At 37.2% G+C, this 20,313-nt stretch overlaps 1 protein-coding gene across 1 annotated transcript in view; it reads left to right on the forward strand.

The window, feature by feature from the left end:
- CCT1 (chaperonin containing TCP1 subunit 1) overlaps positions 1-19,986 on the forward strand; it is a 43,028-nt gene extending 23,042 nt beyond the window's left edge. Inside the window, exons 4-12 of the mRNA XM_067117321.1 lie at positions 588-709; positions 8,495-8,594; positions 10,527-10,719; positions 12,318-12,463; positions 12,885-13,019; positions 13,198-13,343; positions 17,320-17,512; positions 17,648-17,834; positions 19,369-19,986. Of these exons, the coding sequence (XP_066973422.1) occupies positions 588-709; positions 8,495-8,594; positions 10,527-10,719; positions 12,318-12,463; positions 12,885-13,019; positions 13,198-13,343; positions 17,320-17,512; positions 17,648-17,834; positions 19,369-19,553 (1,407 nt within the window). The 3' untranslated portion in view covers positions 19,554-19,986. The remainder of the gene's footprint in view (positions 1-587; positions 710-8,494; positions 8,595-10,526; positions 10,720-12,317; positions 12,464-12,884; positions 13,020-13,197; positions 13,344-17,319; positions 17,513-17,647; positions 17,835-19,368) is intronic.
- Positions 19,987-20,313: the final 327 nt, after the last annotated feature.

The raw sequence follows: 20,313 nt of genomic DNA on the forward strand, positions 1-20,313 counted from the left end.
AATGGAAAGAGGAAGATATGCATGTGCACATGGTGTAAACAAAAAAATGTTAAAAAATTTCTGTATCTTCCAGGGGAAGTTGAAAGTGATTGTTTTCAGCCCTGTGTAGGGCCTTTTTTTTCCAAAAGACAGTCATAAAAATATGCTAATTTTACCAAATTCTGAGCATATTTATTGTAAAATATTGAGGAGATGTCCTTGGATGGGAATGGTGGAGAACATTCCAGTATGACATCTCAAGGCAAACTGATCTCTCTCCTCTACCGACTAGCTGTTAGAGGTGGGGTAAAAGTTGCCACAAGTCAGGGCCCATGGAAATTATCTGAACACTTTTCGTACAAAGTTCGTTCAAACTGTATGGCGCAAAATTTTGAACATATGTGTATGTTACCCAGAATTTACCCCCAATGCTATAAGTAAACATATGTATTTTATCCATCCACAAGGGGTTAAGGAAGGAATCTTTACTGTGGAAATTGTCACGTTACGTTAGACTCTGTTATGCCATTTCATCAAAAATGTCTTCCATTTCATCAAAAATGTCTTCCTTATTTCACATGTATTTAATTTTTGATACTGCATTACAGGTTGGTGATGGAACAACAAGTGTTGTCATCATTGCCGCTGAACTTCTAAAGTCTGCAGATGATCTAGTAAAACAAAAAATTCATCCTACCTCCATCATTGCTGGGTATAAACTGGCTTGCAAGTAAGTGGAACAGAAAGGGTTTACTGTAGTTAAGCATAGATTGGCTTCAGTTGCTTCATCTATTCCTACTTTATCATTTTATTCATCTTTATCTTCATTAAGTGTAATCCTATTTTTGGAAGAAGGCAAAGAAACCAGCATACATCCACAAGATAAAATATATATATATTTGGAAAGAGATTAGGGCAGCGAAGAAGAAGTAAGGAAGGTAGTAACAAAACATTGTTTCTGTGTGGAACTCAGGTACAACAAAATATATTCCTTCCTGAACAAAAAGATCCCCACTGCATATGTTCAGTCCTGTGAGAGATGCTTGCTACACCTCACTTTCCATGTGACATTCCTTCCTGAACAAAAAGATCCCCACTGCATATGTTCAGTCCTGTGAGAGATGCTTGCTACACCTCACTTTCCATGTGACATAAGATCCAAAGCCAAGAAAGGGTACACAGTAAACCTATGTTGTTTTGGGATACGAACCTGTGCTTTCATATATGGAGTCTAGGTACCCCATGACCTGAGGTGACCTACCTTGTCCATTGTGTTCTCAGCCATGCTTGCTGTTGGATGTCTGTGTTGTTCTCCCGTATTAATCCTGAGGTTTTTCTTTGTGCGTACCACTGGCTATGCTTATATGTGTTAGTTGTAAGGTTGTTTCTCTTTCCAGCTTTGTGTGATTTCTTGGTAGAGTTTTTGAGGGGTCTAGTGTTGTGTGAGTTGCGTTTGCTTTGTTCATGGTGTGCAAAGGGCTATCCCTGATGAAAAACCAGATTTGCCTCATTGTGTTGGCAAAGAGAAGCCTTGGAATAAGTTTACAGTATGTCCTTGATAATGGTACACAAGCACTCCATGTGTGTCTCCTGTTGGGGAAGAGAGTGCATGAGAGACTCCACGTTCTCAGAATGTGAAGGGTGGCTGATGTCCCAGTAAAATCTACGAAGAGGCATAGGTGGCGGAAGGGGAGCATGTTGTTGAGAGAGGCATTGCTCAGCTCTTCACTCCCGCTTCTTTCCCTTCCACCTAGGCCTCTGTCAGTGGTCCCTCCAGTTGCTCCTGCCCCACTGTTGTTTTTTCAGAAGAGGCCGTGATGGAAAATGTGGAAAGTGCTCACCATCATATTGAAGCAAGGCCAGGCTGGGCAGCAGGCTGGGTCGCGACCTTCCCTGGATTCCCATGACTCCTTTCCCACCTCCAATGGAAAAGGAGGAACAGGCAAATCCACATCCTCTCCCTCTCCCTTGATGAATGAGAGCAAGGAGGGCAAAGACATGAGAACCAAGAACTGCTTACAATCCCCCTCCACTTCTGTTGTCTCCCCCCCCCCCCCTTCCCCATGAAGTACCAGAGATTGGAGTGGGGAGTTGTTGGCAGCCTTGGAGAGATTTCACGCTTAGAGAAGGGTAAACCCTCTTAGTGCTTGAACTCCCCCTCATTGACCTCTGTTGCCTGTTCTTTTGCCTCCTGTGTGTCTGGGGCTGTCTTCATTAGGGCCAGGTTGAATCGAGAATGGAAAAAGAAGTCATCTTTCAGGAGGAGGGAAAGAAAGTCCTACAGGAGTGGCAGCAGAGCGGAGAGCTGGAGCAGATTGTTGCACCGAAGCAGATCGGAAGAAGCCATGTGTCTACTGTGGTTTGTCGTGAACAGCGTAGTTGGTCGTTGAGGCAATATCACAGCCATTTACACCAGTCCCACTCTAGGAGCAGCAACAGGGACAGAAGGATGAGAAGCCCTTCGAGGCAAAGGAGGTATTCCAGGCAGGTAGGCCACGTGTGGACCAACACATTGATGAGACGAGTGGCCTTCATAGCAGTGGTCCACAAACAGATTTCACAGGAGAACTGGCATAACCTAAAGAATAGTCCATTGGTGGACTCGCCCTACTACTTCCCTCCAGAGTTGGTACAGAAGGCCATTGAGATCAAGTAAAGTACCTATAAGGCTGTGAGCTGTAAAATATTGGTATCATGGTAGCCCTTATCAAGAGAATTATCCATCACTCACCAGCAACAGAAGGGTGTTCTAGGAGATACCCATTTAGTTTTGCCCACAGAGTGCCTGAAGGATGAAGGGCTAAAGTTATGTTGATGGTGGAGTTGAAGTTGCATGATTCCTTCTTGTTGGTAACACATGATCTGCTACAACAGTCAGTTCCAACTAAAAAAAAAACACTGTGTTTATGAATAACCTCTCTTAAATAGTCTAATAAAGGTGACAACATCTTTTCCTGGCAAAGAGTTGTGGAAAACTCCAAGATGTTTGAGGACTATAGATGTTAATGAACTGGAATGTCAGCTTAGACAAGTCTTTGTACGGAACATCTGAAGTCTTGATCATGATCATTTTATGTAGCCAGGGAAACATCAATTTTATGAAGTCCATTTCTTACTCTAAGAGTAAATCTCAGTATTTTGTAGATGAAAATTCTCACTTCCCAGACTTGACAAAGGATATCATTCCCACCATCACTTGAAGGCATAGGCTAGCCTGTTGTTGTAAAAGGTGTAGTTATAAAGTTGGTAGACAGTAAAACTGCAGCATGGCTACAAGGTTTGCAGCAAATTAAACACCGATAGAAGACTAATTTTTAGAAAGGGCTGTGCTTTTAGAAGGCATGAAGCTTGCTGACACTGTGTAATTAGTAATTGCAGTGGTTCATAAGGAGATATTTCTCAAAAGGTTTCTACTCATGTTTACTGGCTGGTTCAGGAGGCGTAGATCTCTTCAATCGTGAGGTAAGCAGGGAGATCTGAAAATAGCTGGGTCAACAGGTAGTGACTTTCAACATTAGACAGAGGCAAATGAGCTATATCTGGAACCAAATAAAACAATTATGGTATCAAAGAATTTGTGGTTAATCATAACTGTTGGTGCATGGCACTTTGTATTGCAAGAAAACTTGAAGATACAATTGTAGTGAAAGATGAGATCTGTAGAGCTCCTTGGCAACTTGAAGGCAGTAGGGTCAGGAGGAAGTGGAATGATGAAAAGAGACAGAAATTCAGTATTCCTATTGGATGAATTAGTCAGAGGAAAGAGCCATGCCAAGATTGACTGCATCATTAGTCAGTAGAACTCCAGCGCAATCTTTCTCACTTTGGGCAAGTAAGGGACAATACCCTCATCTGAGTGAACAGATATGGTAGGCAAAGACTTGATTCATGTATAAGCATTGGCATCTGTGTTGCTCCCCTTTTTCCTTGACAGCAATCTTTTGATGAAGGAGGAAACATCACCAGCCAAAAAATGCTTCTTAAGTGACAGAACTGGAGAAAGAGACTGAGCCTCAACCAGTAGTCAAAGAATCCAAAGAAATATCCACTGAAGACATTGAGCTAAGAGAACCAGAGATTCACTGACCAATTTTAGCATGTTTCACATGTCGGTTGAAGAGAACACTTTGTCCTTACCATGAGGAACATGAGAGGTGGTTATTGATCCAAAGGTGTTATGAATTACATGCTCCTCAGGGAAACCCTGAAAAGTATGTTGAGGCAGAAGAATTCATCACAGGTCAAAAATAAAAAGCACACCATCCTAGGCCATAAGCACAGAAAAAGTTAAAGTAGTGAAATTCACAAAAACTGAAAGATTGTAGTCATTAATTGACAAAATTAAAAAGTTTAGAAAAGAAAATAATGTGTTTTCAATAATTATACAGTTATTAAATAAACTGGAGGTTCCCATCTCAAATAAGAAGTTTCCCAGTCCTACAAAAACTGCATCAACTGAGAACAGGGCTTACGAGATCAAAATAAAATAGAAGCCCAAAGATGATTGCTGTAATTCACAGAAAAACACTCGGCCTATGTGACTGAAAACAAACAAAAAGATATGCTGTTGAAATTGAAAAATAGAAAAAGTGAATAAGGCTTCCAGAAATAATTGAAGGGTAATCCTTGGAGGAAAGGCAACATAACGGTGCTGATGCTAGGCACCCAGATCAGGGAAGGGTTTAGCAGACATCTGTCACCAGACAGCATGCACAGTGGGGATTTTTTGGTGTGGACAAATGCTTAGGTGTGATGGGAGTTTTGTTTCCCTGTAAATAAGGCAATGTATGATTAATGGCTTGTTTGAAATAGATGGGTATCTATTTATTAGTCCAAATATAAATAAAGAATACCGTATTGAATGTCCAGACATAGCAGTTCTGCCTAATCCATTTGGGTTTGGCCATTCTCTAGCTTGCTCTGTTTCATGTTCACGGGGCAGTCAGCTCAGGGCCGGTTTTGTTCTTCATTTCTAATCGCTTTCAGCTTTGATGTTCTTATACTGATTTTTAAGTCAGCTTCCCTCCATTTCACTTACATGTTTTTTAAGTATAAAGTTTTATATAAGTAACTTACTGAATAATTACGTTAGCTATAGTTTCTACTTTACGTGGCAGCTCAAAATTCGAAATTCGCGGTAGCGCTCTTTTGTTTTGGTTGTAGGTATACTGGCCCACCTACTTTCGGGGAAGAATTGTTTCTGCCAGCTAATGACTGAACACCAGTTGTTAGCAGCTCTTGATTCGTTTTCACCGGATGGTTGGAGATCGTCTTTGGTGAAGTATTCTTTGCTTTTGGTAGCGCAGCTATTTAGCTTAGCTAGAATTTTGGATTATTTCTTCAATTGTGACTTGTCTAATTGGAATTTTGACCCATTATCTCTGACTCTAGTTTGTCTAGCATTATGTATTGCAGCAAAGGCTGCAAAACTAGACTCACTTCTGCAAAATATGACTCGCATACCATTTGTTGTACTTGTAGGGAACAAGTTTGTTCTCCGGGATTGAATTGTGACGAATGTAAGGACTGGGAGAAGGGTAAAATGGAAGACTTTATAGACACACTTTGACAAATCGCAGCATGACCGAATTAGAAAAGCTACAGCTAGGGCTGAAGCTAAGGCTTCCGCTAGTACAGGTCATTCTCCAGGAGTTTATATTGATGTTATACCTGTCCCTTTAATACCTGTGAGCTTTTTCTCCCATTTTCAGTCCTCCAGCTTTTCCTGTCACTTCATTATCTGGCTCTCATTCTGCTGAACCCAATGCCATTGCCAGCTTAAAAGCACGGGTAGATCAAAAATTTAAATTACTTGTGAACACTGTTTCCCAGATTGGGAACTCTGTGAAGGTCCTGATGGATAAGTTTAATAGTGTAGTGTCGAGTGAAGTGTCAGTGGAGGGGGCGGCTGTATGTCCCACCAATGCTCCTAGACCAAGGTCCCTGCTATACTCCCCTTGCTTACCTGGGAGGAAGCAAACTGGCAGTCCAAGGGAGGTCGGTGAGGTTTGCCCACGAGCAGTCATTGCCTCATCCGAGCCTGTTGTCCACCAATCCCAGGCTACAGAAGAATGCCATTGGAAAGGTTTTTGAATGGATGTATATGCCCTATCTTCAAGTGATTCAGATTCTTCCGCATCAACGAAACGCAATGACCGTTTTGCAAAAGTTTCTAGGCCATTGAAAAGGCCGGGTGCTTCCTTGGATTCAGATTTGTCCCCGCCGTGTAAGCGAGCTGTAGAGAGAATGTAGCCCTCTCCCTTCTTGTAATTTTTGGGAGTCACCAGCGAGAGATTCTCCCTCCCATTCAGGTGCAAAAGTGCGTTCCAACCCCAAAAGAGTGTGTGCCAGTCCAACTAACGAGCGCCCAGTATATGATAGTGGTGTGCATAAACACCAACTCAAAGATCGTTCAGTGTCCAAGTGCCCATCGCATGAGCGCGCAGTTTCTGCCTTTCCAGTTCGTGGACAGTTTTTCGGAAGTGGTGCCGGGAGCGAAATATCTCCTCTTCTCAAATATCTGTAGCCCAAATCACAGATTTTCTGTTACGTCTTAGAAGAACGAAAGGACTCACAGCATCTACCATCAAGGGTTACAGAGTGATGTTGATTTCAGTGTTTAAACATGGAGGAGTAGACCTGTCTTCGAACCAAGACATCAGAGATTTAGTCAAACATTTGAATACTAGTAAGCAAACAAAACCCTCAGGAGTCACTTGGAACTTGGAAGTGGTCCTCAAATGGCTGTCAGGACCAACATTTGAACCTTTAGATTCATCATCACTTCGGAATCTGATGAAGAAGACCTTATTCTTGATGGCACTTGCTACAGCCAAGAGATCCAGCGAGCTTCATGCCATCGATAAAAGGATAGGTTTCTCACAAGGCAATGCTGTATACTCACTCATTTTGGATTTTTTGGCCAAGAATGAGGACCCAGCTAACCCTTGGCCTCACTCCTTTTCAATCAAGAGCCTGTCAGAAGTACTAGGTCCATCCAATCAAGAGAAAGTCCCATGCCCTTTAAGAGCCTTGAGAGTATACCTTGAAAGAACCAAAAACCTAAAAGGTTCGGCCTCTAATCTTTGGTGTTCTGTGAAAAACCCCAGTCATCCTTTGTCCAAGAATGCATTATCATTCTTTTTAAGATCCGTGATTTTGGAAGCACATTCGGGAGCACAAGATGATTTACTGCCCTTGTGTTAAGTAGAGGCTCATGAAATAAGAGCCATGGCGATGTCTTTGGCTTTCAGACATAACCTATTTTGGAGGTGCAAGTCAGTGTTTGCCATGTTTTACTTGTGGGATGTTGAAACAGTGTACGAAAAATGCAGTACTTTGGGTCCATTCTTTGTAGCTGGTGTGGTACTGGGGGGATGAAGGATAGGAGGAACGCCCTTCTTTTCCTCTATCCACTCTCCTGAATAAGGATAGTTGCACTTCTTGAGAAGTCTGGTGAACACTGAGTCGTGTGTCACCAATCTGTATTTTATGATTTTGGTTAAAATTTCTTGGTGGTGTAGGTTGATTTTATCTGGTCTTTGTTGTTCTTTTGTACTGTGCCCAGGGCAAGGACGTATCCACATATTATTTATGTGGCCTTTTTGGATTGTTAGCCTTGGCAACCTGCCATTAACCTCCTACGTTGCAAAGTACCCACTCAAGTAGAGGCGACCCTTGGCTCTACCGCCACACTGCTACAGGTCGAGAGGAGCTACTACCAGAGGCAGTACCCATCTGCCATTGCTCCCTCACCAGGTAAGGTTGCAACAAGCATTTCAAGATGCTAGCTAATGTTTTATTCCAAATTCTTCTCCATATCAGAGTTGTTTTGGGGTGGTATATGTCCATTCATCTCACCTCCAATCAGTATGGGATTCAGCTATGTAATTATTTGTTACTTATATAAAAATGAAATTTTTATAGTAAAAGTTTTATATATACTTAACAAATAATTACATGATCGGACCCCTCTTTTCTCCCCTCTCATGGACATAGAGCATAAACGAATTGAGCTCTTCAGCTACATTGTACCTATTCTTCCCCGAAAGTGGGCGGGGCAGTATACCTACACCCAAAACAAAAGAGTGCTACCGCGAATTTCGAATTTTGAGCTGCCACGTAAAGTAGAAACTGTAGCTATGTAATTATTTGGTAAGTATATATAAAACTTTATTTTATTATAAAAATGTAATTTTTTTCTCTTGACTGTGCTCTTAACACCAAGGCATCTCCAGATAGCAGGTCCCAGAGCCCTTCCTTTCTGCACTCCCTTGTAGCTTTATCCATTAATAGGTTGACTGATCAAAGGACTTGGCTGAATCTTTATTCACACCAACACTTCTAACAATTTCTTCTACTGTATCACCCAGTGTCTTCATTATAGGTCATGTATAATAGAAATATAATATTACGAGATTAATGTCAAGGCAGTTTCTTGTTTAGGGGAACTGTGCTTATTCTTTTGTTTTTTTTTAGTTTTTTGTGAAATCTTTTGACTATAGAATATTTTTAGGGAAGCGTGTCGGTACATCCAAAACAATCTTACCATCAACACAGATGAACTTGGAAGAGATTGTATCGTGGCGGCAGCAAAGACAGCTATGTCATCCAAGGTGAGTTGAATGAAATGTGCCTCTGTAAGAAAATTTTTTTTTCCTGAATAATTTTAAAAATACATAAATTTTTAAGAGATTGCATAATGGCTGAAGTGAAATCAACTGTATCGTAGATGTGTTGAATGATTAGTAGTAGACAACTTCTCTCATTTATGCATCTTACCCTTAATAACGATCCTCACACCTTTGTCTTAGCCACGATGCTTCTCCCTATCAGGCTTTCTGTCATTTCTTACTTCTTTAATCAAAATGTTATGACTTAGAATTCTTAGTCTTCTGTATCACCTTTACCCCAGTACAAAGGAACAGTCAATCATCCCTGTCACTTATTTCTGTGGACCTTTTGTCATTCTGACATAGCTACACACCTGAGTGAGCTACTTGTTCACATTTTCACCACTACTGCATCATCTCTGTAGTACAGTAATCTGGTTAGTTCCTGGTGCCTTTCCATTCTCCAGCATCTTAATTGGCTGCCTTTCATTTTCAAAATAGTTGCTCCTACAAGCATTTAGCATTCCCAAATGTACATTAACCCCTTCCACTCAAACACAGTTTAAATCTGCACATTTCTCGTTACACTAATCATTCATATTTTAGAAAACAAAGGTAAGTAAATTTTTTTTGTAGCAGTTTGGTTGTTTGCTAACCCTACCTGATTATATCCCCTGATTTTAGTTTACCACTACCACCATTGGTAACTCTATCGCAAAATATATGATATTCAGTATTACTTTTTGAAAAATATTAACTTTCATATTTTTTTATAGGCTGTGCTATTTTATTTTTTAGATAGACTACTACCTGGTGGGTGTAATTGTGTATTTTTGAATACTGTATGCCGTACTGTATATAGTGGGTCCCCGGTAATCACAGAGGTTAGGGATCACAACCACCTTGCCAAGAAAAAACCTGCAATAAGTTGGAACACCCCCCTAAAAATGCCTATAACTGCCTGCTTTAATAGTTCAGTGACCAAAGGCCCCCTCTAAAAATGCTTACAACATTACCCTTAAAATTATATGGGTTACAGCTATGTGTGAAAACTAAATTCAAGTCCCTCTTACATTCAAACAGCCATTTTCTTTCATGGAGTATTGAAGCTGTCCCATTTTCTTTTTTCAGAGATGAAACATCAACAGTGATAAAATATTCTCTTCTGTACTGTTATAATATGTGCAATAATTATAGAATCAAATAAACTTGTAAAGAAGTATGTTCAGTAATTCAAAGAAAAAAATATGGCAACACTCACCCACAGTAAAAACCTCACTTACCATAGTAAAAACAATTACAAATGTCCAGACGATCTTTTTTTTTTATACATATTATGATGATAATACATCAGTATAATACAGTGTAAATGGATTCTGTAAGTGAAAAACATTTTATTGATATTTTGCTGTTTTTTCATTAAAGGCTATGTACAGTATACAAAGAGAGAGAGAGAGAGAGAGAGGGGCGGTTGAACTGAGGTGTTTATGAACATGGGTAAACTGTGATTATGCAGGATTTTAATTTAGCATTTTATTCATATTTTGCTGTTTACATTAATATTAATAGTATTTGAAAATTTGTAAATAATTTTTTATCATAAAAAATTGTAAGTAGGCATGAAAATAATATGAAAATACAGTAATTCATGAATATTGCTCGGCAAAAAAATTCGTGAATTAGTGAATTTTCCACAATATATTTGGAGATAAATTCCTCAGAAAAACCCGCTATTAACTGAAGCTGTGTTGCTGATCTGCGATCTAGCAGGGACCCACTGTATATTAAAAATATAGTACAAGTTTGTTTCGTGCAATACAAACTTGGATTCATTACTACCAAAAAATTGTGTATGCTGTAAAGTTTTTTTAGAAGGCATTCTGAGAGATGTGTACAAATTTTGTTTGCTAAGACCAGCTTGCTTTGTTTCCTCAGGTCATTTCCATCGACAGTGATTTCTTTGCCAATATGGTTGTTGATGCTGCAATGGCTGTCAAGACATCAGATGGGAAAGGTGGTTTCAAGTATCCAATCAAAGCCGTCAATGTCTTGAAAGCTCATGGCAGATCAGCCCGAGAGTCTATTATTGTAAACGGATATGCCTTGAATTGCACTGTTGCATCACATGGTAAGGATTCAATCCTGTTTAAAGAATGATGCACTCCTAAAGTCTATATAATATATATATAACTTGCAAATTATAAATTCATTATATAGTTCTATTTAGTTTAAGTGATGTAAAAGCTTTACAATTGGATAGACAGAAAAGTGGTAGTTTTTTACAAAATTTCTTTTTAGTATCTATGTCCAATACTTGTAATTTGCTGTTCATTGAAATTTGGCTATAATACCACTTTAATTTGTTATTTTTATTATTGATAGCTGCTATACTCAAACTAGGTTTAATCTGCTTTGACGTGTTTCACTGTTCTATAAAACCTGCCATTTATTCAGTATTAAAGACTCAGTGGTGCTTAATAAATATTTATGGACATGTTTCGTGCTAGTCAGATTGGCTGTAGATTGGGCTTCTTTATCTTATCTCCATTTCCTCAGATACATGCTTGTCTCCCTGAGGATGCTTTGCAATTAGAACCTCAAAAATTGTTGCAAAGATGCAATGCATCACTACCCTAAAACAATTCTCCTTGTATTTTAACAATTTACTTACATTTTTATGTATTTATTTATTAATTTTTTAGTTTCTTATAGTAACTGATATCTTCTTTATTTTCTATTACCTTTTGTTATTTCCCTGAAATGAACACCATAGACTTTGGAAGATTTAATTTCAAGTCAGTGGCCCCTGTGGATTCATTGCAAATGAAAAGGGTTCGTCTTCTGAATATAGTAATAATAATGGTAATGAACACTGATTCATTACAGTTCAACAGTTATACCACCTCTTATGTAATTTTTAGGAAAATTAGAAATTTTCTGGACGAGGGAAATGTTTGGATCAGAATTGTTCTAGTTTTTCTTTTGGAACTGTAGAATCACTGAAAATCACCAGCATATATGGAGGTGTATCTTGAGTTTTCTTAACTGCAGTCAAGACTGCAAGCACTTATTTTGTGAAAACTGAGGCTATACTAAGGAAAGAATTCTTTTCTAAGATAAGAGTGTGAGATTTGGATACATTAGTGTATATTTTGTATGAGAATGAAAATCATCGTAGGTACTATATTTAGAGTAAATCAGGCAGGTGTATCATAAGAATATGAGATAAATGTTGGTATCCTTCAAGAATCGGCATTAAACCTTTTGCTGTTCACCAGCAGTTGATGATCAGAAGCTACAATGGAGTGCAGAATTTTAAGAAGAGCATGGTTGACACATTTAAAAGGTGGAAGAGTGTAGTAATGGAAAAGAGAAAATGAAAATCAGCCTAAGTAAACCAGAGCTTCTGGTGACTGAAAAGGAAGCAGAATTTAATGTACTATCAGGAAAGTTGCCACGTGTTTGTTTTGGAGAGAGGGAGGATGACCTCTGTACTGTATATTGAATGTAATAGATGGTGTCACGAGAGTGCTCAGAATGACAAAATGTACATTGAAGAAGATAGTCTATATCTAAAATGTATTATATTAGCAGACAAAAAGAGAAGGAAGATGAGAATCTTGTGTTGACTGAAGGGTTGTAGAAAATGTGGAGCATTTCTTTAACATTGTTGGAAATATTAGAATATTTTAAATTTTCAATTTCATTTTTATTTTTTCTTCACAGCAATGGCTAAGAAAGTTGTGAATGCTAAGATTGCCTGTTTGGACTTCTCTCTTCAAAAAGAGAAAATGAAATTAGGTGTCCATGTATTAGTCAATGACCCTGCAAAGTTGGAAGCCATCAGACAACGTGAATCTGATATAACAAAGGTATGGTTTTCAAAGGGTATATTGGAAATATCATAAGAAAATTTTATTGTATTAAAAAATGTCATAAAAAAATATGAGACCATATAAAGAAACGGTTAACAAGTATGTACAGTATAGAAGAAATACCATCAATTCACAGCAATGTATTATCTTAGCTTTATTGTAAGTCTAGTAATAACTTGTGCTAATGCTTTCGATTCCATTATGCAAAATGCTGTCTTAATATTTTGTTCTTTTAGCTGTCCTTATCTCTTTCTGTCTTTGTCTGATTTTTTCATATTTATAATTTTTTAAAAATTTTCTTGTAGTGTTGATCTTGAATTTTTTTTTGTTGGACATTTTATTTACCTTTTTTTTACGTTGCATTTACCTTTTTTTACATTTTATTATAGCCGCTGTTTAAAATAACTCTTTCATTTAGGAACGCATCGAAAAAATCCTTAAGGCTGGAGCAAATGTGGTACTGACAACCGGGGGTGTTGATGACCTCTGTTTGAAATACTTCATTGAAGCTAGTGCTATTGCAGTAAGGAGATGCAAAAAGTCAGATCTGAAGGTATGGGTTAACAAGTTGCAGGTTAATACAAGTTGCCTGGTATAGATTTTGTTGATCTTAAGCAATTTAGATCACTGTTAATGGTGTACCAGTTTGAGCATAAGTATAGAGTTCAATAACCTTTCATGAAGTGTAGAAAATATTTAATGTTTTCTCTATTTTTTTAATTATAAAACAGAGAATAGCCAAAGCCACTGGGGCCACTTTACTGTCAACTTTGTGCAATTTAGAGGGAGAAGAAACATTCGAGCCTAGCTACCTTGGAGAAGCAGCTGAAGTGTCTCAGGAGCGTATCTGTGATGACGAACTGATCTTAATTAAGGGGTAAGATTGATGCTATACTCTTTTCATGATCTTATAATTAAGGTGGTAGCTTGCTGCTTTACTATTTACAGTGTGCTGCTGTGGCTCACTGTACACAATACTAGATATTTCATGGCTACCCTTTGGCCCTCAGCTCTACAGTTTTCTCCCACATACTTTTCATGCATTCCTTTTGGTCTCTTGCTGCCTAGCTTCCAAACCTTAGTTTTACTGTGCTCCAATTCTTAGTTCTCATCTAAGAAAAAATTATTTTGGTGAGCCCCATAGGAATCTTGAGATGTGGTAAAAGTGTCTGGTTAAATTATATGGTAAGTAAATAAATTTAGCAAGAAGACCTATATCAAAGCTCAATCAGTGACAAAGATCTGAGCATGATCTTTTAAATCTATTGGGTTGCTGTTGACCAAGTAGTACAGTAAATACCTGGCAGGCAGTCAGTCAGTGACAGGGGATCACGGCAGAAAATGGAGAGGGAAAATGAAAAACTTGAGGACCTTGATGAAATCATCACCCTTACCTTGGTGAATTAATCATGAGTTATTTTCTCTTTTCTTTGAAACAGAGAAATTGGTAGTATGGGAAAGTGTTTTTATAACAAAAAGAATGGTAAAAAAGAATGACTATAATGATGTAGGTGTCTTGTGGGTGGTCTGAGCATGTGCAGTAGTTTATTCTTATTCATGATTAGTGCGTGTAGGTATTCTTATTCATGATTAGTGCCTGTAGGTGTGAATGCAGTGATGTTGCATGGAAGTAAGGTCATTTTTGAGTAATGAGTTAGCTTGAAAAGCATTTTCCATTTTATGAAAACACAATTTTCTTTTTGAAGCCATCTTGTGCAAGCATTTTCTTCTCCCCTTTCCTTTTGTGTGACAAAATAGTTTCCTTTTATTGTGACAAAATACTATAACCAGGCATGTCAAACTCTAGATGTTGGACTGGTACAAACACCTATTTTTAACATGTGTCCCTAAATATGATTGTATTTTTTAAAGGACATTTTACCTTGCAGCTGACCCAACATGATGTAGATCATTTTACACCTGTGTGATGTGTAACATTAAGTTTTTTAAACAAGCCTCTCGTATGAATGATAATTTCAAAACAAAAGTTGTAAGGGTCCCTACTGAATAATATTAACTGGTAGTTCCAAATCTCCCTGTGTTGTAGGATTTGCTACAATAACATCCAGTAAAATACAGTAGCCAATATTTATTTGTTGCTTGAATTCTCTAAAGTTACAATGAATCTTGATTATCATCATTATTATGTTATATGATATCCCTTTTAAAGGTTGAGGTGACATAACTGCTTTCCACTATATTCTCTCTTTTACACTTCCAGAATTCCTATGTAGGTTAGGTTTTAATTTATTTCATTTTTCCATGATTCTTTTGGCATTCTTATTGGTCTTCATCCAGGTGCCTCTGTATGTTCCACTTTTGTAACAACTGTCCCTCACCCCCCAGCTGTTAGACTACATCTCTCGACAACTGTTTCATTTGTTGGTTTGGTCTAGTGATAGCAGTCCATCAATAAATTTGATCATTGAAGGTTATTCAAAATTTCCCCTATTTTTATATGATCGCCCATGTCTCTGCTGTGTAGAGTAGCATAAACTATATAGTAAAGGCATCAATAATTTTAGCTTTTTTATTAATGGGATGTACTAAACAGTATTCTAGTTTTCCCCACTTCATTGGTCTGTAGCAGCTTTTCCATACTGCTTCACAGTCCAGTGTGTTCTAAGGTAAAAGACATGTACCTTTTATTGAAGCATGCTTATTCACTTCTACTTAATGCTCCCCCATCTCTTCTCATTTGTTATACATTTTAGGCATCAAAAAACTCATTCCTTATAAATTTTGCAATCCCGAGAACTTCTTATAATGCCATTTGATAGTAATATTAAATTCACCTCTATATCTTTCTCACAATCCATGTGGCCGGATGTCTGTCTGTAGTTTTTTCTTTACTGTCCGTGTCCATTCACCATGAGCTTTGTTTCTAATTGTTTATTTTCAAACCACCTTTTTCATTCGACTCTTCCACGATTATATACGGTACATAGCATTTGTACTGTATATAATCATGTATCATGCGACTTTTGAAGACATAATCTTGAAGCTAATTGTAAGGGGGTTGCATCATACTCGAGATATATAATTAGCGTATGCAATATTCACAGATTAGTACCGTACTATAAAATACAAACATAACGGATATGCATTTTTTCCATGGATCTTTTGAAAAGTTATGCTTTACTTCACTGTATCCAATAATATTGTATGTATTCTGATATTACTATCGTATTATAAAATATAAACATAGTGATCATGCGCCATGTGCACTGTTTAGCTTTTCTTCTAGAACGTGGACAATGATACCATTCAGGAATTTTTGGTTAGGCATCAATTCAGTTTCCACTTAAAGATAGTCATGGGGGAAAGTTTCATCCCATTTGCCATACACATTAAAGCAGCAGCAAAATGTGTTCTTTCATGCCCAGTAGTTGTGATTAAAATACTTTTCTCTCCAGTTTTATTTATGGCCAGATTTGGCATATCAAAGTTTAAGGGTTTCATCATGTTGTCAGTGCACGATAATTTATGGTCATTAGTAGCCTTTACGAGCTAAGTTTATTTCACCACATTTAACTTAGTTCAGAGCAATTTTCTTGCTTCTAATTAGTGTAAATGAATCTCTAGATACTCTTATTTATATAGGACAAGGCTAATTTTCATTATACAAAGTGTTTTAAGTAAAAAAATGGGACTTACGTTTCGTTGTGAACTATTGTTGTTTTTTTTCGTTAATAGATGGCATGTGGGGCATGTTTTTGTGTAAAAAATATCAGATTCCATTCGCTATTTTCACTTGACTTCATCATAATACGAGCTTTATGTATTTATATCTTTTATCGGCATGAAAACATTTATTTTTTATGCATGATAATTTATAGTCATTAGCAGCTTGAACATTGTATGCATTCTCAGCTTCAGCTACAACCTTCAGCTTGAATTTAGCAGTATATTTCCTTGTCAGTCTTTTCTCCTTAGCGAATAAGGGTATAATGGAAAATATATCAGTCCTATTCTACTTAACGTCATTTGTAACATAACTATGGTAATTGTTTACTATTGCATGATGGTTGAAATGCAAGCAAAACAGCTGTTGTTATCCGAATCGGTTCTTCATAGCAAAACAGCTGTTTCTCATTTGGTTGTGCATGGCTGTATGCGTTTAGGCAACGAATAAAACACTACTAATGATACTTGTATCATTCTCTTATACTTTTTCAACTTTCTTAACTAGGAGATGGGATAGATAAAGAGATGGAGGAAAGAGGTTAGTGTATTGTAATTTGGTCTCTCAAAAAAGGAACTTACATGATACACGAGATACATGATAAAATCATTTTTTAAGGGTGAAAATTTGCGGGTCACACAGTATGTGAGGTCACGGTATTTACAATGTGGTGTCCCCATTTTAAAGGTTGCCTCTTGGTTTTGTGGTGTATGTAGCTTAAAACCTAGCTACATAAAACCCAACTGACAGTTGCTGATATATACTCTTCTAAACTCTCCCCCAGTACTTGCAGTCTTATTTTACTAATTTATAATATCCACACTTCAGTGCAAATTATTTTTGTTTGTGTATTATTTTCGTATGTTTATCCATTCAAGATATCAAATTCTCCTATGGATTCTCTGTCATGCAAATACGTATTCATTCTCTTCATTTAGATGATCAAAATACTTCTATTGTTCTAGTAATTCTTTCTCTTCAGTTTAAATATATTTTTGTCTTTTATTTTATATACTGTACTTTGCTCTTTCACATATTTTCCATCTAGATATGGAATTTTGATTGTTTACAACTCATACGGAGGAGTGAAAGTGCCAGTGTTGGGTTTCATTGCTAGGTTGTACTTAAGTTGCAGTTGATAGTACAAGTTGCTTCTTATCCTTCACAGGCCTAGTGCTCGTACAGCTAGCTCTTTAATCTTGCGAGGTCCAAATGATTTTTATTGCGACGAAATGGAGAGATCAGTACATGATGCATTGTGTGTCGTCAAGCGGGTATTGGAAAGCACATCTATTGTTTGTGGTGGTGGAGCTGTAGAAGCTGCCCTTTCTGTATATCTGGAAAGCTTTGCAACAAGTTTGGTAAGTAGAATTTTTACTTATTAAGTTATTAATATTGTTTGTTGATACGGAAATTATTATTGTTGATACAGAATTTATTATTGCAATCCTCATAATTTGAGTTTTCTGAGTGAATAATTTATTTTGTATTTTCAGAGTTCCCGCGAACAGTTGGCTATTGGTGCATTTGCACAATCACTTCTAGTGATTCCAAACACATTAACAGTGAATGCTGCAAAGGATGCCACAGATCTAGTACCCAAACTACGTGCCTACCATCATTCATCTCAGGTTAAAACAGAACACTCACAACTCAAGTACTATGGGTTGGATTTAGTTGAAGGTTAGTGATTGTCTTCCTCTAATGATTTATATACCTGTAAATTAGAAGACTTGGGTAAGTATGTTGTCATAGAGGCTTCTAGTGACAAGTTCCATCGTATGTAAGATTTTACATCCTCTCCCCCAAGATTTTTAGTACCTTGCCATTGGGTGGAGACCTAAGAGGTCACTTACCCAGAACAGATTCAAAACTCAGCCTTAGGTAGTTGCATTAAACTAAATTAATTAGGCTTTCTTACTTTTTACCAACTTTTTCCCTTCTTTACACTGTCAGCATTTATTTAGTTAACAGCCCTTGCATGACTTTGATTGTGGTTTGGACTACTCTTAGAATGTTAGGATGGTGAGGTGAAATGGTTTGCCTTCTTACCTGTAGAATTTGAGTACCCTACATGGTCAAGAGAGAAGAAGGTGTAATGCCAAGCTTTGCTATTGGTTCTGGGTCTGATCTTGGTGGACTGACAACCAAACATTAAAGACCTAAGAGTGGAAATAACCCTCTGCAAGAACCAAATCCAGACTAGACCCATTCTTGATCTGTAGGGAATCAAAATTATTAAAATTTCTGGTATGAAAAACTACAATATCATCATTGAAGCCAGCAGTTTATATAGTAATCAGGTATCAGAAGTGTCATTCAAACAAATTAAAGATAATAAATGGTTAGTTGAAATTACCCCCAAAAACTTGTCTGAAAGTAATTCAGCCTTCTTTATTTTAGTATTTTGTCATATTATATATTCACAGCAATAGCCATGTAACTTTAGTATTACATGTAGTCACGGAAACTTCAACTATAGTATGTTTAAAATGTAACTACAAATTTATTACCTCGTGACAAAAAATCTTTAGTTGAGATAAGTTTTTAAAATAATAATCAAAGATATATATTGTAAATTGTTCACAGTTGAAGAATTAGAATTTACCTTCTCTTCTTGTAACAGTTCAGTTCCAGGTCAAGACATCATTAGCTTTGAATTGATCAAACATCTATTACATATAGTCAAAAGCTACTTTTGGCTAACATGGAAACAAATCCTTTAAAGAAATTTTCATATTCTTCAGCTTCAGTTTATCCAGATGTTTAATATCCACATGTAATTCATGAAATAGGATATTTTATTGAAAGTAAATTTTACTAGCCACCGCTCTTTGAGTTAATGTTAATTAGTGGTCTGTTAAACTGTTTGTTAATAGTAAAAATGTCCTTGGCTATTGTGATTATGGAAATTTTGCACTTAAAAAAATAACCCTGAAATTGAAGGTTGTAATTACTAGGCATTCTTAACACCCTAGTGCCTTAAATTGGGAGTTCAAAATTTTTATAATTACCATTATATATCAGTTACATTAATGCCCTAGGCATCAGTTGTGAAGTCAGCAGTTACTGTTGTTGGTGCAATGAATATTGAAGCATGTATTCTAAGTAATTTTATTTTTGTAAAAGTTGCTGCAAGAGTAAAATAAATTGATAATTTTGCAGCTGTTGTTTCTCAGCATTAAATCATTTTGTAACAGCCAGTTTTACTTTCTAGGTCAAGTACGAGATAACAAGAAAGCTGGTGTCTTTGAACCAGCATTAAGTAAACTGAAGCAGTTGAAGTTTGCTACAGAAGCTGCCATCACAATCCTTCGTATTGATGACATGATCAAGTTGGAGCCAGAAGGAGGGAAGGAAAGTGCCTACCAGCAAGCACTTCAAGCTGGTGAACTTGACTGAGACAGTAATAGAAGGAGCAAGTTGTAATATAGAAGTTTTGCCCACAGCCATTTTGTGAACAGTTGACCAGCAAGTATATATATTCTCAACACAAGGAAAATGGTGTTAAAATCTGTTTGAAAACCTTGTAGATGCACAGGTGGCTGGCTGCGTCTCGCCTAGAAATCATGAAGTAACAACTATCATGATGAGGTGATAATGGAGTGGTTAATTAATACATTTTCAACAATAATTTACAGTACATTCTACTCATATTTGCTTTTTACAGATTCTTAACTAACCCATATTCAGTGATTGTTCACATGCTGACACAGTGCTAAGTTATTAAACCAGTAAAATGGCTGTGACTACCACAACGTGTTTGGAGTCATTGCCAGATACTTCTGCCATTGCAAATTTATTTTGTATTCTAAATAAATTCCATCCCATTGATGATGTGATGTATTCTTCATAGAGTATAGCCTTGAAGTTTTTAGTCCTCTACTGACAAAGTGGTGACTAAAAGTGTTCCTCCCAGTTGTCCATCAGTGCATCTGTCATAGTTATTTTGTCCTTGCAACTACTTGGCACAATTGAAGCAATTTCAAAACCTGGTTCAAGGTTATTCCATCATGTTTAGATACTCAGGGAGGGAAATTTTCTGTATTTATGATCATGTGTGTCTGCTGCACTTAACCTATTTGTTGCAGCACTTCCATTATGGTTGGAAAGGTTTCAGTCAAACTTAGTGTAAAGGTACAATATTATGCATAGGTGTATG

Source organism: Macrobrachium rosenbergii, chromosome 15 (assembly GCF_040412425.1).
Source record: "Macrobrachium rosenbergii isolate ZJJX-2024 chromosome 15, ASM4041242v1, whole genome shotgun sequence".
Classification (NCBI taxonomy): Eukaryota; Metazoa; Arthropoda; class Malacostraca; order Decapoda; family Palaemonidae; genus Macrobrachium; species Macrobrachium rosenbergii.